Below are 18,382 nucleotides of genomic sequence, written 5' to 3' on the forward strand. Positions count from 1 at the left end.
CATAGAGAGAGAGGATGAGTTATTGTTACTCTATTGTGGCTTGAACAAATGAACTGCTTCGGACAATTAAAGATATAATGAAGGCACCTTAGTAGGCTACCTTTGGAAGGAAGTATTCTTTACCTTCACAAATTAATGGATACTTTAAAGGCAGTGTTCAAGCAGGAACTGGTTGCTGAACAGGTTGGAAAGGTTGAGAAGTCTCAGTTTATTTTCTTTGAAGGTTAAGGGGGAAACATTGTTATTCTGACATCATTTTTATCATTTCCTCTAGTGTATTGGTAAGACCAAAAGATCACCAATTTAACATAGAAGAAAGAGGGGAGTGGCCAAGTATGCCCTAGCTCCTTTTTCAACCTTCCCTTTTTTATGTGTCATGTCCTGTCAGGCTTCTCTTAGTAAGTTTTACCACCTCAAGTGTTAACAGCATGTTGTGATAGTTAATTGCATCAGATTATAACACTGGAGAATTCTGAAATATTTCCTCATCAGGAAAGGTTGAAGGTGGCACAACCTTTAGAATGTTTTAAATCATTTTCAGAAAGCTCCATCCTTCTTTACTGCCTTTTAAGTGGGGTTCCTAGTGTTCGCATGTTGAACTCCCTTGTATTAGAATACGTGAGTCACAGTTTTTTATTTTTTCAGTTATTCAAGCGAAGAAATGTTGCTACAGCAGAGGAAGAAACAGAAGAAGAAGTTATGTCAGATGGAGGCTTCCATGAGGCTCAGATTAATAACATGGAGATGGCACCAGTAAGTAAGATAATGAAAGAAACTTTTTTAAGTGTTTTTCTGAGGAAGATAGGAGATGTAGCTTACTATTTGGGTCTTAAAAAAGGTATTAGTAGATACTATAAAAAGTACTTGGCATTTCATTTTTTAAAAGGAGCCATATAATTTATTTCATGGTTCATTAGATATTTATTATAGTTTGAACATGCAGTTAAACAGAATTAACTAAATTGTAAAGATTAATTCAGTGATTAAAACTTCAAAAAAGATAATTATAAAATTATTCCTTAAAAGTTAAATAACAAGGATACATTAAAGGAAATTCCAGTTTGCCATTCATTTCAGTTATCAAAGTGGGCATGTTTATATGATTTTCAAAATTGGTTCCACATCGCAGTTGTTGAAATTTTCTATTATAACCCATTTCACAACCTTTTTGAGGTTACATAAGCAGATAAAAATATGCTTTATGTGGATTATACCTTTCTGGATTTCTAGTTTATTGTAGTCAATTAATTATATATTTACACATATATATACATATAAATACACACACATACATGTATATGTGTTTTTCAAGGAGAAATCTCTTCTATTGAGGAAAATGGAAAAGTTATCATAAAACAAGAAAATAGTGGAGAACTAAAAACTTATTATAAAGAAATGGAAATTTTAGATAAATTTAGGAGTCCGTTGAATTTGATAATGGCTAGAATCTATGATTCTGTGAGTATACTCATACTATCTATACTCATTCAATAAATATTTGTTGAACGTTTGCTGTATGCAAACATCAATGATAGAATGGTAAGATGAACAGGGTTTTTGGCTTTCAGGAAGCTTATACTATACTGCAGGAACCTGGCCAGTAAACACTTAACTGAGATCTAATAGTGGAAAGGGCTGGCATAGATTAAAATAGTGATAGAGATGGAGCAGCTGCTTTAGATTTGGAGGTCATAAAGAGCCTTCCTCTAGAACTTAACACGTAGTCTGAATGACAGGGAACAACCAACCAAGTGATGAAGAAGGGAGGAAGAATAATGAACTCCTTGTGTTAGTATTTACTACTAAGATTACTTTCTTGTTGTCACGAGCTTCTTAACGATAGACAGTATTTGTCTTTGTCACATTGTTTATCATCTCAGATGCTTCTATGTGTAAGGATTATCTTTCGTGTAACTTTTCTAGATATAAATACGATTAATTTAATAATGTGGCCACAACTTGTACTGTCTTTGTTTTCCTTTGAATTAAAGTTAAAATTTTATCATACTTGCTTTTTGTTTGTGTTCCCAGGGTGGTGTTATTACTTCCGACATGATCGAAATGATATTTTCCAATAGCCCAGAGCAACAGCTTTCAGCAACACAGAAATTCAGAAAACTGCTTTCAAAAGGTGAGTTCTAAATATGTTAAAGTACAGTTGACCCTTAAATGACAAAGGGCTTGAACTGTGCGGGTCTACTTACAATGCAGATCTTTTTCAGTAAATACAGTACAGTACTATAAATGTATTTTCTCTTCCTAATGATTTTCTTAGTATTTTCTTTTCTCTAGCTTTATTGTAAGAATACAGTATATAATACATGTAACATAACAAAATATGTGCTAATTGCCTGTTTGTTATTGGTGAAGTTTCCTGTCAACAGTAGGCTATTAGTAATTAGGTTTTGGGGAAGTCAAAAGTTACCCAAGGATTTTCAGCTGTGTGGGGATTGGCACCCCCAAACCTTTGTATTGCTTAAGGGCCAACTGTATATTTTTTCATTTAGTTTAAAAAATAGTACTTTCCCATAATCTATTTTTCAGATCACGGATAAAAGACCTTAAAATGATAAGAACAGTAGTCAGTAATTTGTGTTAATTCAAATTGAGAAACTCCACTCTTTTTTAAGAAAAAATGTTTTTTTGTTGTTGTTTTTTAATTTAATTTTATATATTTTAAAGGTTTTATTTATTTGAGAGAGAGAATGAGCGTGAGAAAGAGAGAGCATGAGCAGGGAAGAGGGGTAGAGGGCTCCTTCCCAGGATCTTGGGATCATGACCAGAGCTGAAGGTAGATGTCTAAAAAATGGAGCCTCCCAGGTGCCTTTTTGTTGTTTTTTAAAAGATTTTATTATTTTTAAGTAATCTCTACAACCATTGTGGGGCTTCAACTCACAACCCTGAGATCAAGGGTCACATGCTCTATGGACTGAACCAGCCAGGTACAGGTGCCCTAAGAAAATCTTTTAAAATATTAGTTGAAAGATCAGTGATTATTGGTTTTAATGTTATCATTTTATGACTGAAATTTAAGTATGAATTTATTGGTGGCTTGGTAATTATCTTTTTTTCTTTTTGGTATAATTAGAGTAGACTAGGCCTTTGCCATTCTGGACAAGCGAAAAGAACTGGACCTCTGAACCTCATTAAAATGTCGATAATAAACACTAACATTAAATAAACAGCAGACTTCCTCTCCCCCAGGAGATGTGTAAGGTGTAGTTTTTTGGAGTCATGAGTCATAATATATCCCTTTTGAGGTACCTGGCATAGAAAGCTCTGTTAACATATAGACATAACAAAATTGTGTGTGACATAGCAAAAGTTACATTTTTTGTATGACAGTTTATTAATATTTGAAGGCCATTATCATGTACAGCTTTCCCTTTCCCGTCTCTTTTCAGCTTGCTCACACTATGGGGCATTTTAGGACCTTTCATCGCTCTCTACTATTTTCCTGCCTGGATTCTAGTTTGCTGTCCATCCCTCTTAAAAATGTGATAACTGGAATATAGTACTTCAGATGTGTTCTTATTACCCTAAGGTGTGGGAAGAGATTGTCTTCCTTGTCCTGAGACTACACATTCCAATAATGTACTCCAAGATAGCATCAGTTATTTTGGTAGTCACAATACAGTAATGCTTCACTGTATTTGTAGCCATCTAAACTCCCTAGAACTTTTCTTCATGCACTGTTTTTAAGTTTTGTCTGTAAAATCATGTAGCTTTTTTTTTTTGTTTTTAAGGTTTATTTATTCATGAGTGACAGAGAACGAGAGAGGGAGAGACCTAGGCAGAGGGAGAAGCAGGCTCTTTGCAGGAGTCCAATGTGGGACAAGATCCGGGATCCCAGGATCATGATCTGAGCCGAAGGCAGAGGCAAGATCCGGGATCCCAGGATCATGATCTGAGCCGAAGGCAGATGCAGAGCCACCCAGTCGTCCTTCATGTAGAATTTTTTTTTTTTAATTTTTATTTCTTTATGATAGTCACAGAGAGAGAGAGAGAGAGAGAGGCAGAGACACAGGCAGAGGGAGAAGCAAGCAGGCTCCATGCACCGGGAGCCCGACGTGGGGTCTCCAGGATCGCGCCCTGGGCCAAAGGCAGGCGCCAAACCGCTGCGCCACCCAGGGATCCCCATGTAGAATTTTTTTAAGTTGCTTTTTAAAACACTCAGTTGCTAAATCCTGCTTTAAACCCTATTGTTTTCTTGTTAACTTCAGCTTACTGTTTTTCCTACATGCTCTGTAATCTGTCATTTTAACTACTTAATCTTTATCATGATCATCATTGTTATCTGAATGGTTGATAAAAATGTTGAACCAGGCAAAGATCATGTCCTCAGAGCTTGTTCCAAATAACACTGAACTATTAGTCACCTTTTTTGTTTTGTTTTGTTTTTTGTTTTTTTTTTTTGTTTTTCAGTAAAGCCATGGACTTGGCTAAGAATCCCTGGTAATAAGTACTGTAATCCATCTGCCATTTTTCTTACATCACTCTATGAATGTCATCAAGAACTTCGTCAGATCTCTCACTGAAATTACCATACTGATCGTTCAGGACATTTTCTATCTATTTACCCAACAGATTCTTAGAATGATTTCATTTATAAGATACTCTGTTGTCATAAATGAAAAACGAGATTAATTTGGCAAATAATCTTTAATGAATTCTTGCTGACTCCTATTTACCACTACTGCTGTAAAATTAAATCCTGCAAGCACATGCAGTCACCTAATGCAGTTTCTTAAAGCAACTTATTGTTAAACAGAAAGACTAAAAACCCATATACAGAGATGGGGCTAGAATGAAGTGTACCGAAATAATAATATGGTTGTGTTTGGTTTTCCCCCACTTCCTAAGTTTTCTAAAGTTGTAGAGGTGATAACTTTAATTTTTGAGAAGTCTGCCCATCATTTCCACATTAAAGCTTACCTTATTGTAAGGAAAGGTACAATAGTCTCAAAGTGAGCTACCCTACTCTCAAAGTGATTGAACTCAATTTTACATTTTAAATTTTATATATTTTTTTCTTTTTTAGATTTTCAACATGAAAGAGATGCTAAAATGGAGGGAGGGATATTATGAAGTAAGTTTGAGATAATAAAGTCCTTGCATTGAAATGAAAGGATTATTTTTCTTCTTTCCTTTTATCTTATGGGGAGACAGAACCTAATCCTCCTATTGATGAAGTCATCAGCACACCGGGAGTGGTGGCCAGGTTTGTGGAGTTCCTCAAACGAAAAGAGAACTGTACACTGCAGGTGCGAATCATTTTCATTTCTTGCCTCATATTTTAATTCCCTTTGCAAACTTAAATTTTATATACAGATTTGTTAGTTCTATTAATTTACACAAGGGGTTCATTTTTGGTACATTATTCATGACAACCACATTGCAAGCTGCTGTGATAGCTTTGTTAACATCTAGGCCCTTGGCTTTACTCTTTAGAATTCTTGTTATTTTTAGTCATGAAAAGGACTATTTTATGGTGATTGTGGATAATACTTATTTGATAGGGAATTGTCTGTGGTAGAGGAGTCATTATAAATAGAACTTAAGGGTGGGCTATGTAAAATTTGGTTTTGAAGGATTTTTAGATTATATTTGTTGGCTTTGCAGGACTGTATAACAGAGGCTAGATTAGAGACTCACTAATCCCCAAACCTGATCCTAATTAAATCCTTCCCTTTATCCTCAAGAGCTGACAAGGAGATAGCCTTGTCATGAATGTTGGTGCTTGGTACTAGGTTAATTTAGTTTATCTCAGGTATTGTATTATGTAGAGGTTCCAAGAGGAAATTCTTCACCTTCTAGATTGGACAGTTTTCTTTCTTTCTTTTTTTTTTAATTTTTTTTAAAAGATTTATTTATTTATTCATTCAGAGAGAGCGAAGAGAGAGGCAGAGACACAGGCAGAGGGAGAAGCAGGCTCCATGCAGGGTGCCCGATGTGGGACTCCATCCTGGGTCTCCAGGATCACACCCCGGGCTGCAGGCGGCGCTAAACCGCTGCGCCACTGGGGCTGCCCCGATTGGACAGTTTTCATAGTGGAAAGAACCAGCTGTCAACTACTCATCCTGGTAGTTACCTAGAAGTTTTAAAATACTGTTTTGGGTTTTTTTTCTTTCTGAATAAAGTTGGATTTTTAGTAAACTGGTAATTTTTTAGTAGCTGTATTTCCTTGGTAGTAACCCACTGAATCAGTTTCTGCATTACTCTTTTAACTAGTACCTGTAGTATCTAAATTGTTTTTTGTAGTATCTAATCTGAAGGGCTCTGGCCCTTTCGAGAGATTCCACAACTATAAAAATGGGTTAGGTGCAAAGTAGATCACACATGAGGTTAGTTTTCCAAGTACATTTGCCAATAACAAGTTAAGTGTAAGGTAATTTTCACCCTCCTGTTTGTTTTTGCCTTACTTTCTAAGGCTATGGAGAGTGGGGCAATTTTTATAAGTGATGAAAACCCCTGCCCCCAGGCTCTTTACTGTCCAGAGGATTGTAGACAATTCATAAGACTTGATGCTTTGTCTTGATATTTTCTCTCCTTTCCTCCCACCCCATCTTTCTCCTCCTTTTACTCTCTTTGTTGCGGTGATGAGTTCTTTCCAGAAGAAAAACAAGAAATCCAGAAAAGGTAGAGTACTTCAATGTCCCATCAGTTTTTCTTCTCCAGTTTGAAATTTACTAATCCCCAATTTCATTTGAATTAAGATTCTGTTTTGCTAGCTGCCTCTTGGATTGTAATTCTGGTCCCCGTCTAAGGCCAGGATCATCGGACACCTGAAAAATAATCAGGTTCACCTAGAGAGCAAGGAAAGAGACTTTTATCAGAAAAAAAAAAAAAAAGGAAATCCAGACAACCAACACTGCAGAGTACCAAGCCTGAGCCCTAAGCAACCTGCCAAGAGAACCAGAGGGACGAAATGAAGAGCCTTACTGCAGTTTATCATTTGAAAAGCTTTGTAGGAAGAGGGAGGTAGGGAAAATTATCATTGTTTATGTGAAAATATGTTTTTATCCTATTTCTGACAATGAGAGTGGTTGAGAGATACTGAATTTTCTCCTGGATCTAGCCATTTTAAATAGGTGGTCACAGAGGTTCAGTTCCTTAATGTATTAAAGAATAATGGTATAACCTCCTAGGCCTAAAATGAAAAAAGAGAAACGGATCTTTCCCCATCTCCACATTTTCCGATACTCCCTAAAGAGTGCAGTGTGTTCTCTCACACAATGCCCTCTCCTGGCTCGCATGTGTAAATTCTACATCATTTTTGATTCTGTAATCCTAGAGCTTGATCTTCTGAAGATGAAAGCCTTTGGAAATCTCTAATATGCTTCTATCTAAATTCTGAGGTTTCCACCCTTGTGCAAACAATCAGGCTGGAAGATTGAGAAATGATTCCTCTGGAAGCGACCATCTCATGATTTTCAACTTAGCTATCCAAAGACTGAGAAATAACCACCCTGTTTATCATTTAAAGATCATCATCCCCAGCTTTTCTTCTGTGTACATTTTAAGCTTTTCTTCGGTGTTGTTCTCTCTCTAATGTGGCTAGTGGGTAACATCAACCAGTCCAGAAGCAGGAGAAGCAAATATATTGAGGGAGACACTAGAGCCGGGAGAATTCGTGCTCTTATAATTAGACATGCTCTGGGAAGCTTGGAGGGTACTCCTTCCTCTGTCTTCTTAGAGAGCATTAGGATGTAAGTTGTCCCTGATACTCCTGCCTGCTTCCTAGAAATTTGAATAGTGTGTTTTTGGAATGGGGCTTTTGCCATTTCTCTTCTGGAAAGAGAGTAATAATATATAGTCATAATAATAGCTCAACTCACTGATAAATTCTGTGGACAGACTTAATCCCTTCATTTCATAAAGAACTATGAATCCCAGTGAAGGGTCTCTTGACTTACTTTCTGACTCTCCTTGTGCCCAAATCAGTGAGGTACCTCATGCCAAGGAGATAACAATGTCTGCTTTGGGCAGTGCTACCCAGATACTCATCTGCCTTCAAATAAGATGAACAGGGATAGAATCTAGGATTTTGGCAACAGTGTCCTCTAACTAAGAGCATTCTCCAGCTCAGTGACATGAAGGCCTCAGTCATATCTGAACCTTTGATACAAGATTGGTCTGCCTTATGGTATATTCCGTGGGCCTGCTTGTTTGGTTTTTTGAGTCTAGGCCCAGCATGTACAATTGTACTGTCCTTTGCAGTGCTGAGATGCATTCTCAAACTTCTTATAGGAGCTTTTTATGAAAATAGCTAGAAATAAGTAAATTGCACCCTAGTTCCATTCATTAAGTACTCTTAAAACTGTAAATTTAAATTAAATTGGTTTAGTTTCCCCATTCTTGCCCTTCTTGTCCCATAGAAAAGCTTAATGGGATAAACTGCAGTAAGCCTTCATCCTCTTGTATCTTTTCCCATCCTCATTGATCCCTCTACCTTTCTTGAAAGGTTGCTCAGATGACTCAGGCACTGTTCTCTGCAGAGTTTGATATCTGGGTTTATTTTTCTGATGTGAGCCTCTCTTTTCACTTGCTCTCCAGGTGAGCCTGGCATTTGCTAGGAACCAGAGTGGACCCGGCAAAGTGGCCAGCAACAGAGTCCTGATCCAAATGGAGAAAGGGAACCAGGCGTACCTCAACCTGGAGTGGGAAACTTGATAGGAGGTCAGAAGTACTTCAGCTTTGGATTCTCATTTTCCTTACTTAAGGAACTGAGCACCAGAAGGTAGAGACTGAGAAAGGGAAGAGAGAAAATACCAAATCTTCAGTGTGACCTTCAGATTTCAACTCCAGCCTTATTTAGCAAGTCTGGACAGTGAAAAGTAATAGTGGAATTGCAATTTATAAGCAATCACAGCATGACAGGTTGTTTTCCTCGCATGGTACCATTCTTAGAACATTCAGAATATGGTAGTTTAAAACAAAATAGAGGGAGTAAGGATTATAATTATTCTGGCTACCATTTATTTTCAAGTGATAGCATTTCTTAGATTTTACCCATCGTATTACTGATTTTTTTGAGTCTCGTGGTTACTTAAATTACTTTTTCTGGCCATTTGTTTTTGCTGTCAACTCTGGACTTTCACATTTCATAGCTCTCTTGCATGTTAAATTCTAATCTGGGACCCAAGGCTGAAACATTAACAACAACACTATGAAAGCAAAACTCCGTGAAAGAGAGGTTACATAGTTTGAAGTACCACCAGTTTCTTAAAAACATACATATTAAACACATTTGAAAGTTGTTTCTTTTAGCACTTTAACAGGGGCCTGTATGAGGGGAAGTTTTTTCCCTCCCTCCTTCCCTCCCTCCTACCTATATACGTACATTTCACACAATACAACAGATGGGCATAAGTACAGCTTGATGAGTTTTTATAAGGTAAACATCAAAATAATCAGTGTGTGTGTGTGTGTGTGAAAGAGAGAGAGAATGCCTTGTTCATGCAGATTATGATTTTCAGCAGCTCTCTGGTTGTAAGTTACTTATCTGTCTCTGTCTCTGATGCTTTCTGATTTCTGTTCTTGCCAAGTGAGGCCCTGAATCTTGTTTTCAGAGGTTGTCATCACTGTGTACTTCTTAGTAATAAACATAACTCTGGTACATTCTTCTTTTTTTCAGATATCCTAATTTCCAATTTTTTTCCATCCATGTTTAGCTTATTATATTTTCCTATTCATTGTCACCTTGTTTTGCTTCTCCCATTTCATTCTCTTCAGTAGCATCTGGAATTCCCTCTCGTTTCCTGTGAGACCCCTGTACTAAACCTCGTCAGATAAAGAGCAGTTTGAACTCTGGCAGCAATGAGTATTATAATTTTTTCTCATTGATAATTCTTTAACAAGCCTTCACCTACACAGGTCATTGTTACCATTTTATTTACATCAAAATCTCACCACAGTCTATTTTCTCTTAGATATAGACTGGTATGTATACCCATCTCACTCATTCTTCATAGTTCTCATTCCTTTGGCTTGGTGTCTGTGGTATCTGATGATTCTTTGTTCAGCTTGGAGCCTGTCCTCTGGCAGAAAGGTTTGCTTTTGTATTTATATTATCTGTCTCTGTTAATCAATTTTAACTCTGCTAGTTAGTTTTCCTAGAAAGCAAAGGAAGCTACATTATAGGTGTACTGTTTTTAGCATCTCCTAAATAATCTGGCATATCTTTGGCATATCATTATTTGAAATTTTTTGCCCTAAATAGCAAAACTCCAAGCAATTGAAAGATTCTTGTCAGTGTTACAGGTGTGTGTCTGAGAGGAGACTGGCTGGACTTCTAAGTATACTCGATTGGGACGCTGTAATCTAGGTCTCTTTGAATGGCTGCATAACTTAAATTATTAGATTGTTGGATATTTTTCTCATGGTTTCCTCAGTCATAAACTGCAAAAGCCACACTTCTCTGGGATGTTGTGAGGAACATATGTGAGTAATGCTTTGAAGATATAAAGTACTGAATAAATGTAAAGTTTCAGTTCAGACAGATTGAAAAGGGTTAGAGCGCTGGTTTCAGGAGTGATTTAATTATGGAGATATGGGATGGAGTTTTTATTTTGTGATCCTCAGATTTAGAAGTCTCTTGAACTCTGAACAAAGTTACCTAAAAGAAAATATTTTCCCTTTAACAGTGGTGCTCCTGGTCTGGTCCTCCTTGTTGCCATAATATCATTGTCCATTTAGGCTGTACTGTATCTCATTTGTGTATGTCACATTTATAGGTTTCTTGGAACATCCCTTTCTTTAAGCGTCTTCTGTGAATTTGCTGTCATTCACATGGCTTTAGACTATGCTAATTATATGGTCATCCCATGTCCTCTGCCCTTCCTCCCTGCAACTCCAGTGATTAATGATTTAGTTTGTCACATGACTCAGAAAGCTTTTGGGTTAACTGAAAGGCAGCTGTCATGTGACAAACTGTAGTTTAATAAGAACTCCTAAGTAAATAGAACTTTAAGAGTTCATTCTTGGATTTCTTCATTTTAGGCTACAGAGTCAAATTATTGTAGAGATGGGCAGATTACTAAAATAGTATACTTTTTGTTGGCCATGATTTCCTTCATACCTTCTGTTTACCAGTTTATCAACCTTTAAGAATGTTCTTAAAAAAAAAGTCTTAACCTCTGCACCTTAATTTGGAGCCCTCTCATTTTGTCAGAAGCTCTTATGCTCTGAAGTTGCCATTTCTATTAGTTGAATGTGAGTTAACTCCTTTTGGCTCAGTTATTTAAAATATCTGTTGCCTTTTTCAGTGTGCTTGTGTCTTAAACATTTTACATTAACATCCTCTCTGCTTTTTACTTCATCCTATAGAAGTATTTTGTATTAGATAATATGGTTTAAGGCCAAAGGATAGTACATAAGGTTTTACGATGAGAGGTTTCCCATTCACCCCTACCTCTATAGGTAACAACTATTTATGATTTTTTATGACGCCTTCCAGAGATATTCTATACCATAAGTAAATTAATGCATATATTCCTTCTGAGCCTTTTTAGAAAATATAATATGAAGCTATCTTAATGTACAGTTAGGCTTTTTTTTTTAATTTATTTTTTTGGGAGATCACTATATCAGCATATGAAGCAGTCCCTCATTCTTTTTATGGTCTTAATGTCAGTTCTACTTCGGTCTGAAATTTTAGACATCCAGAATATTCTTCTAGATTGAGGTATTTCTACTGGGAATTCTCCATTTAAAATTGATACCAGAATCCATCTGATAATTATGTGCAAATAATGATTTCATATTCTTTTCTTCATATACAGAAAACCTTATTGTTAGAGCTAAAAACAAGCTATTAAATGCTAATAAGATAATAAAATTATTTTTATTTTTATAGTTTGAATCAGCTTGGGTATTGACAAATATTGCTTCAGGGAATTCTCTTCAGACCCGGATTGTGATTCAGGCAGGAGCTGTGCCTATCTTCATAGAGTTGCTCAGCTCAGAATTTGAAGATGTCCAGGAGCAGGTAAAAAAAAAATGAAGCAAAGAGAAACAGGTGAAAGAATACCATTTTTTCCTTTGGTCCTACATTTAGGGCCTCAGTTTTACCACCTGGCTGTGGTGATCCGTGGTTCATCACAGAGAGTGTTATAGAAATCTAACCAGAAGGGAATATTTCATAGTGAATGTAGGCAGCATCTCTTCTGGAAACATAAAACCATTTTCCCCTTGTAACCCTGAAATTTTTTTAAGTGCTATATATACATTTTATTTTTATTTTATTATTATTTTTTAAAGATTTTATTTTTTAGGTAATCCGTATACCCAGTGTGGGTCTTGAACTTAGAACCCTGAGATCAAGACTTGCATGCTCCACCAACTGAGCCAGCTAGGTGCCCCAAGCCCTATATACTTTTTAAATTTTAATATTTATTTATTTATTTTAGAGAGTGCATATGAGCAGGGGGAGGGGATAATAGGATGGGGGAGAGAGAAGAGAGAGAAAGAATATCAGGCCGACTCCCCGCTGAGCGTGGAGCCTGACAAGGGGCATGACCCTGAGATCATGACCTAAGCCAAAATCAGAGCTGGACGCTTAACCAAATAAGCCAGCCAGGTGCCCCAGCCTTAGTAGTAGACCACGTAAGTAGTTACGGAGCTTTTACTTGTGGGATCTCTAGCATTGACTGAAGTAATAGGTCTTTGCTACTTTTATGCAGAAAAAGAGCTAGAAAACGTGAATTTTTTATTACTGCAGACTTTATAAAATTCATAAATAGAAGTCAATGCTAAATGAGCAGGATTTTCTTCTGCTTAAATGAGGTATAATTTACATACAGAAAATTGCTATATTTAAAATGTACCATTTGATAAGTTTTGACATATGTATTTACCTGTGAAACCATCAGTCAAGATAATATATCCGTTACCCCCAGAAGTTTAACAGCTTTCTGCATTTTGATTGCTCTTAAATTCTTTGTTCACTGTTTTCTTTTGTAAGCAAGCTTAGAATACATTTTTATCAGAGATTGATAAGCCATTTGAATCTCTGCTCTGTACCAAGGGGTGTATGGAATGTTACTTAGGGGTGGTGTCCCCTGAGGTAAAGAATATGTATAAGAACTGGTTCCTACCTTTAATAAGCTTATACCATGAGTGTTCATATTCCACGTTATAATATTTTAAGTCTTTCCCCAGTCCTACAACTACTGCATTTGATTCCCTGATAATGAACTTAGAAGTGTTAATAGTTCATGCCTATATATGTTGATTAATTGCTATATAATTTTGTTAAGAGTTATTGTGGTATTTTGGCATCTTTCCTGAAAGAATTATGAGAGAATTACACTACACAGCCTATCATTAATGAGTAATTCTTTCACAGGCAGTCTGGGCTCTTGGCAACATTGCTGGAGATAGTACCATGTGCAGGGACTATGTCTTAGACTGCAATATTCTTCCCCCACTTCTGCAGTAAGTTTGTTTCTATTATTACTACTATTTTTTGAGTAGTAGAAATATAGAAAGTTCCTCAGAAAGCAGTGCATCTTTAGAAATTGTTTTGGATTTTCCATTATTTTTCATTACAGATATTTTCCTACTAGTTCAGATTATTTCTTCAGGGACTCTATCTTACTCTAGGGCCAAAATTCTGAATTGGTGCTGTTAGAATTAATTCAACTTTATTATTCTGGAGAAAAGCTATTTAAAGACATGTTTATCAGTAACATTAGGTTTAGTATTTATCATATGCTATGAGGTAATTAATATCCATTACAGAGTTTACCATCGTATCATCATGCTTACAGGTTATTTTCAAAGCAAAACCGCCTCACCATGACCCGGAATGCAGTATGGGCTTTGTCTAATCTCTGTAGAGGGAAAAGTCCGCCTCCAGAATTTGCAAAGGTAAGGATAATGCTGTAGGAAATGGGCAGACAAGGTAGAACTCGATAAATATTAATGTGAACAGAAGGATTACAATTTTTCATAAAATTTAAAATGTTAGAATTTTAACTGTTTAATGTTTAATTTTATCTAGAGAAATAGGGTTTTTCGTTGTTTGTTTTTGTGTAATTTGGGATAAATTTTCACCGACTGTGTACAAAGCTCTGAATGAATCTTAAAACTTAGCATTTTTTGTTCATAGCAAAGTATCTAAAACACAGAATGTCTTAGCTTTACCACCTGTGAAAGTTTGTTTCAACAAGGAATCTCACTCTGAGAACTGGTATATTCTTCAGTCTCTGAAATTATTTTCCTTGTTCTATGACCACCTCATTAAAGTAAACTGCAAGGCACTGACCGCATTCCCAAAGATGGAGATGGCCACTTGGCCACTTGCTACTCCGTTTCTAGAAGTATTAATCACCCCCAAAGTTAACCACATGTGTATGCCTGGTTGCCTTTAAGAGTTTCTCACCTCACTTTGGCTTTTATTCTTTTGAATTTCATTATTGTATCATCTTCCCTTTACAGGTTTCCCCCTGTCTGAATGTGCTTTCCTGGTTGTTATTTGTCAGTGACACTGATGTCCTGGCTGATGCCTGCTGGGCCCTTTCATATCTGTCAGATGGCCCTAATGATAAAATTCAAGCCGTCATTGATGCAGGAGTATGTAGGAGACTTGTGGAGCTTTTGATGTAAGATATCTTAAAGTGTGTCTGTTCTTTTGTCCCTATATTAGTTTATTAGTTTTCTAGATGCTGATAAATATTTTAACTAATACGTGATACTGACTTAATGTGCTTTGGGCGGCTTTTGTTACTTATATTGATGTCAGATCTGTTTATTGTGAGGCTTCTATAAAGAACTGCTTATTCTTTTGCTGTGAGCAGTCCTTCAGCAGGAACATTTGGAAAGCTCTGTGTAATTCAGCTAATGATTAATGACCTTAGACCAACCACTGGATAGAGAGCAGAAGGCATATTGCCACTAAAAATAGTCATTCCTAAGGTGCCTGGTTGACTCAGTCATTTGAGCATCCAACTCTTGATTTTGGCTCAGGTCATGAACCTCAGGGTCATGAGATGGAGCCCTGCATCAGGCTTTCTGCTGGGCATGGAGCCTGCTTAAGATTCTCTCTCCCTCTACCCCATGCGCCCCCCCACCCAGCTCTCTTTAAAAATAAGTCATAAAGAGGAAGTGAAAACTATATTAAAGAATGAGAGGGAGATCTTGGAATCCAGGTGATGGAATACCTGGGAAAGATTATTAAGAAAGATTTGTAGTCTTTATCCAGAAATACTAAATAAAGAGTAAGATAGGTCTTCCAGGGGATACCAAACACAACCTCATAGCATTTCCTTAAAAACCACCATAGCTACCTTTGTGCTCTAAAGTCCCATCACATTATTTGGTTTGGATTTCAGTCCTAAGGAAGAGAGACTAAGGATAAAACTGTTGGATTAACATTTCTTTTCATGGTTGCAGGCATAATGATTATAAAGTGGTTTCTCCTGCTTTGCGGGCTGTGGGAAACATTGTCACAGGAGATGATATTCAGACGCAGGTAAGAGTAAATGTAACTATTTTTTTTCAGTAAGACACAGTACATTGAACCCTGTGATTGTTTCTATTACAGTATTTAACTCTATGTTACTAGGGAGAATTGTCACTTTGTTTCATTAATGTTTGTTAAAAATGTTGCCTTAGCAGCTACTATTCAGTACCTTCACTGGCTCTCTCTTGACCTGTTGTTTATAGCAATTTTGGCTTCCCCTGGATAGAACTTACCCTTTGTTAGTCAAGTTTATTTTCCCACTACTCCTTTTACTTGAAGTGGTTCTTGTGAGCACCGGAAGCCTCCGGTAGCATCCTCCTCTGTCATCTTTGTCTCATTTCTAGTAACTTCCCATTTTTGTACATGGTTAGTCTCCTATGTGAAGAGGATTCAGAGGATTCTCTCTTATTCTTAATGTCACCCCCCCTCCCCTATTCAGCTTCTATATCAAGATATATCATTCACAGTGGACTGTTCTAGCTTTTTTCTTTATCTCTCAGATATACTGGCATTGTCTTTAAAATTCGTTTCCTAGGCTTCCATGGTATTGAAGTGTTTTTGGTCTTCTGCTTCACTGATCATTTCTCCTTAGCAAGTTCCTTTTCCTGTTCTTTCTTGTTTGTGGGATTATGCCCTGGAGGGGATAATTATTCACTGATACTATGTGTAACTTCAGCCATCACCCTGGGGCAGCCTGATTGAAATTGAGAATTAGGTTTTCCCCTTAGTTCTTGCTTAACCAGCCCTGACCTGCAGGAAGGCATTTAATGTCTTCACTTTTCTAATTTCTAAAATTTGGTTTTGTACTTGAAGGTGTCTTCCGGCTCTAATATTTACTTTAAATATATGCTGTCCAGAATGGTATTCATTATTTTCCTTGATATGCTGGCACCTCTGCTTATTTATTTTACCTTGGTGAACAACACCAACAGTTGACCACAGCAAAAACTTGGACATTAGCTGGATTATTCCTCTTCCACCTTTCTCATCAGTCACTAGGTGCTGTCTCTAATTATCCCTTGTAGTGCTTAGTTCAGACATTTCTTGTTGCATTCCTGTATCACCAGAAGGATGCTTATAAAATGCAAATTTCATCATGTCATTCTTTTACCTATAATTTTTTATGGTCTCCTATTGTCCTTAGAGGATGTTTAAGATCCTTTAAAATCTGGCACCTGTTTAATGGAATGCTATGCACCAGAATGAAGAAACTGTTGAGCACTGCTACAGAAATATCTCCAGGTTCTATCATTTAAAAAGAAAAACAAGGGGCGGAATAGTGTGTAGGATCTTTACTATATATATAAAAGGCAGGGAGGAGAGGAGAAGAAAACAACATATATGCTTAATTATATTTGCATAAAATTTATCTGGAAGGAGACACATGAAACTAGTAACATTGGTTGTCTCTGTAGAGACCTGGGTTGCTGGGATACAGGAATGGAAAGGAGGTTTTTTTTTTTTTTTTTTTTTTTAATATATTCCTTTATACTTTCTAAAATTAAAAAAAAAGTTTCTGTCTTTCTTTCCCTATGCTATGCTCTGTGGTTTTTCTATGTTTATTCCTTGGATTCTCTGTGACCACACTCATCCCTAAGTTTTAATACATTCTTCCCTCTGTACCGAACGTAACTCCCATGTCCCCATCCCTGCTCTGACCACTCCTTACACAGATCCATACTCTGCTTTGAATGTCGCCTCATTCTTCAGGTCTTAATTAATCATATTAATATCCTGTTAATATTATTTTTTCTGAGAAGCCTTGTTGCTACCACACTCTTAAGTGCTGCCTTTTGTTTCATCTGTCATAGCACGGATCACACTGTACCGTAACTGTCTAATTATGAGATTGCCAGATTCTAGTGGGAGACCGGAGTCAATGTTGTTCATTTTAGTCCTTCTGTAGTCTTAGGAGTTCTGGCACAATGTGTAAGGACTCAAAAACTACTGAATGAAGTTCTGTCTACATCTAGTTCTGATGTCCCTTAAGTTCTATTCCTGGATCTCCAATAGTCTGCTTGCATGTCTCAGATTTATGTCTCTCACAGTTTATCTTCTTTCCCCCAGAAAGCTGCTTCCAAGTCTTTTTTTTTTTTCCCATTTCAATTAATGAGGTAACTATTCACTCCCTATTGAAACTTTACAGTCATATTTGGTGTTTTCATCTCTCACACTTTGTATAGCACAGTCACCAGCTCTTGACTTTCAGTGTTTTGGTATCCTTATCTGCTTACCCTTAGTTGGCACATGTTTTCTCTCACAGAAGGGCTGTTGCTGTATCCACCTAATTTGTCTTCCTTTTCCCCCCAGCATTTTACTCCCTCAGTTGACTCCTCCTAATTACAGCTTAATATTTCCTAAAACAACCTTGTTCATACTACTTTCATCTCAGAAACAATGAAGTTCTTTAATGACTGAGATAAAGAACTTTGAAAGACTAAAGAATTTGTACTTCAAGAAGATTTTAGTTGCATTCTTTCTTGTAGCCTACTGTTAATTTTGGGGGTACAGAACTCTTCCATATTTTGGTATTTTGTGGTAGCTTGTCTCAGCACTTTTTCATTTCTAGCCTTTATCTGCTATGTCCTCCCTCTTTGCTTGTAAAATCCTATCCGTGTTTTAAGACATTCCCCTCACCGCCGCAGTCTTTTTTCCTGACTACTCCATACCAAGTCACAAGTTAAAGACAGTGTTTTTTTAAATTATTTTTTGACATGTTTATTTTCTAGATCACATCTTTGGCTTTTAAAAATTGCTTTGTAGTATCTTTGAATACTGTTAAGATTGTGTTTCTTTAACCACGTTTAATTTTTGAGCTGTATGAATTAAATAGGCAAAAAATGGCTTCATTTTAATGTGTATTTCTTTTATTTGTGAGGTAGGTAATGTATTAAAATTTTAGTGTCTTTTAACAAT

General features: G+C 36.6%; 1 protein-coding gene across 3 annotated transcripts in view; it reads left to right on the top strand.

Annotated features, from left to right (window-relative positions):
- Nucleotides 1-18,382, top strand: part of KPNA1 (karyopherin subunit alpha 1) — a 70,807-nt gene that overhangs the window by 37,517 nt on the left and 14,908 nt on the right. For all 3 annotated transcript variants that reach the window (XM_055316009.1, XM_055316008.1, XM_055316010.1), the window contains 8 exons: nucleotides 646-753; nucleotides 2,032-2,131; nucleotides 5,170-5,264; nucleotides 11,858-11,989; nucleotides 13,349-13,437; nucleotides 13,773-13,872; nucleotides 14,443-14,606; nucleotides 15,397-15,475. In XM_055316009.1, coding sequence (XP_055171984.1) covers nucleotides 646-753; nucleotides 2,032-2,131; nucleotides 5,170-5,264; nucleotides 11,858-11,989; nucleotides 13,349-13,437; nucleotides 13,773-13,872; nucleotides 14,443-14,606; nucleotides 15,397-15,475 — 867 coding nt within the window. The remainder of the gene's footprint in view (nucleotides 1-645; nucleotides 754-2,031; nucleotides 2,132-5,169; nucleotides 5,265-11,857; nucleotides 11,990-13,348; nucleotides 13,438-13,772; nucleotides 13,873-14,442; nucleotides 14,607-15,396; nucleotides 15,476-18,382) is intronic.

Source organism: Nyctereutes procyonoides, unplaced genomic scaffold (genome assembly GCF_905146905.1).
Source record: "Nyctereutes procyonoides isolate TBG_1078 unplaced genomic scaffold, NYPRO_anot_genome, whole genome shotgun sequence".
In the NCBI taxonomy this organism is placed as follows: Eukaryota; Metazoa; Chordata; class Mammalia; order Carnivora; family Canidae; genus Nyctereutes; species Nyctereutes procyonoides.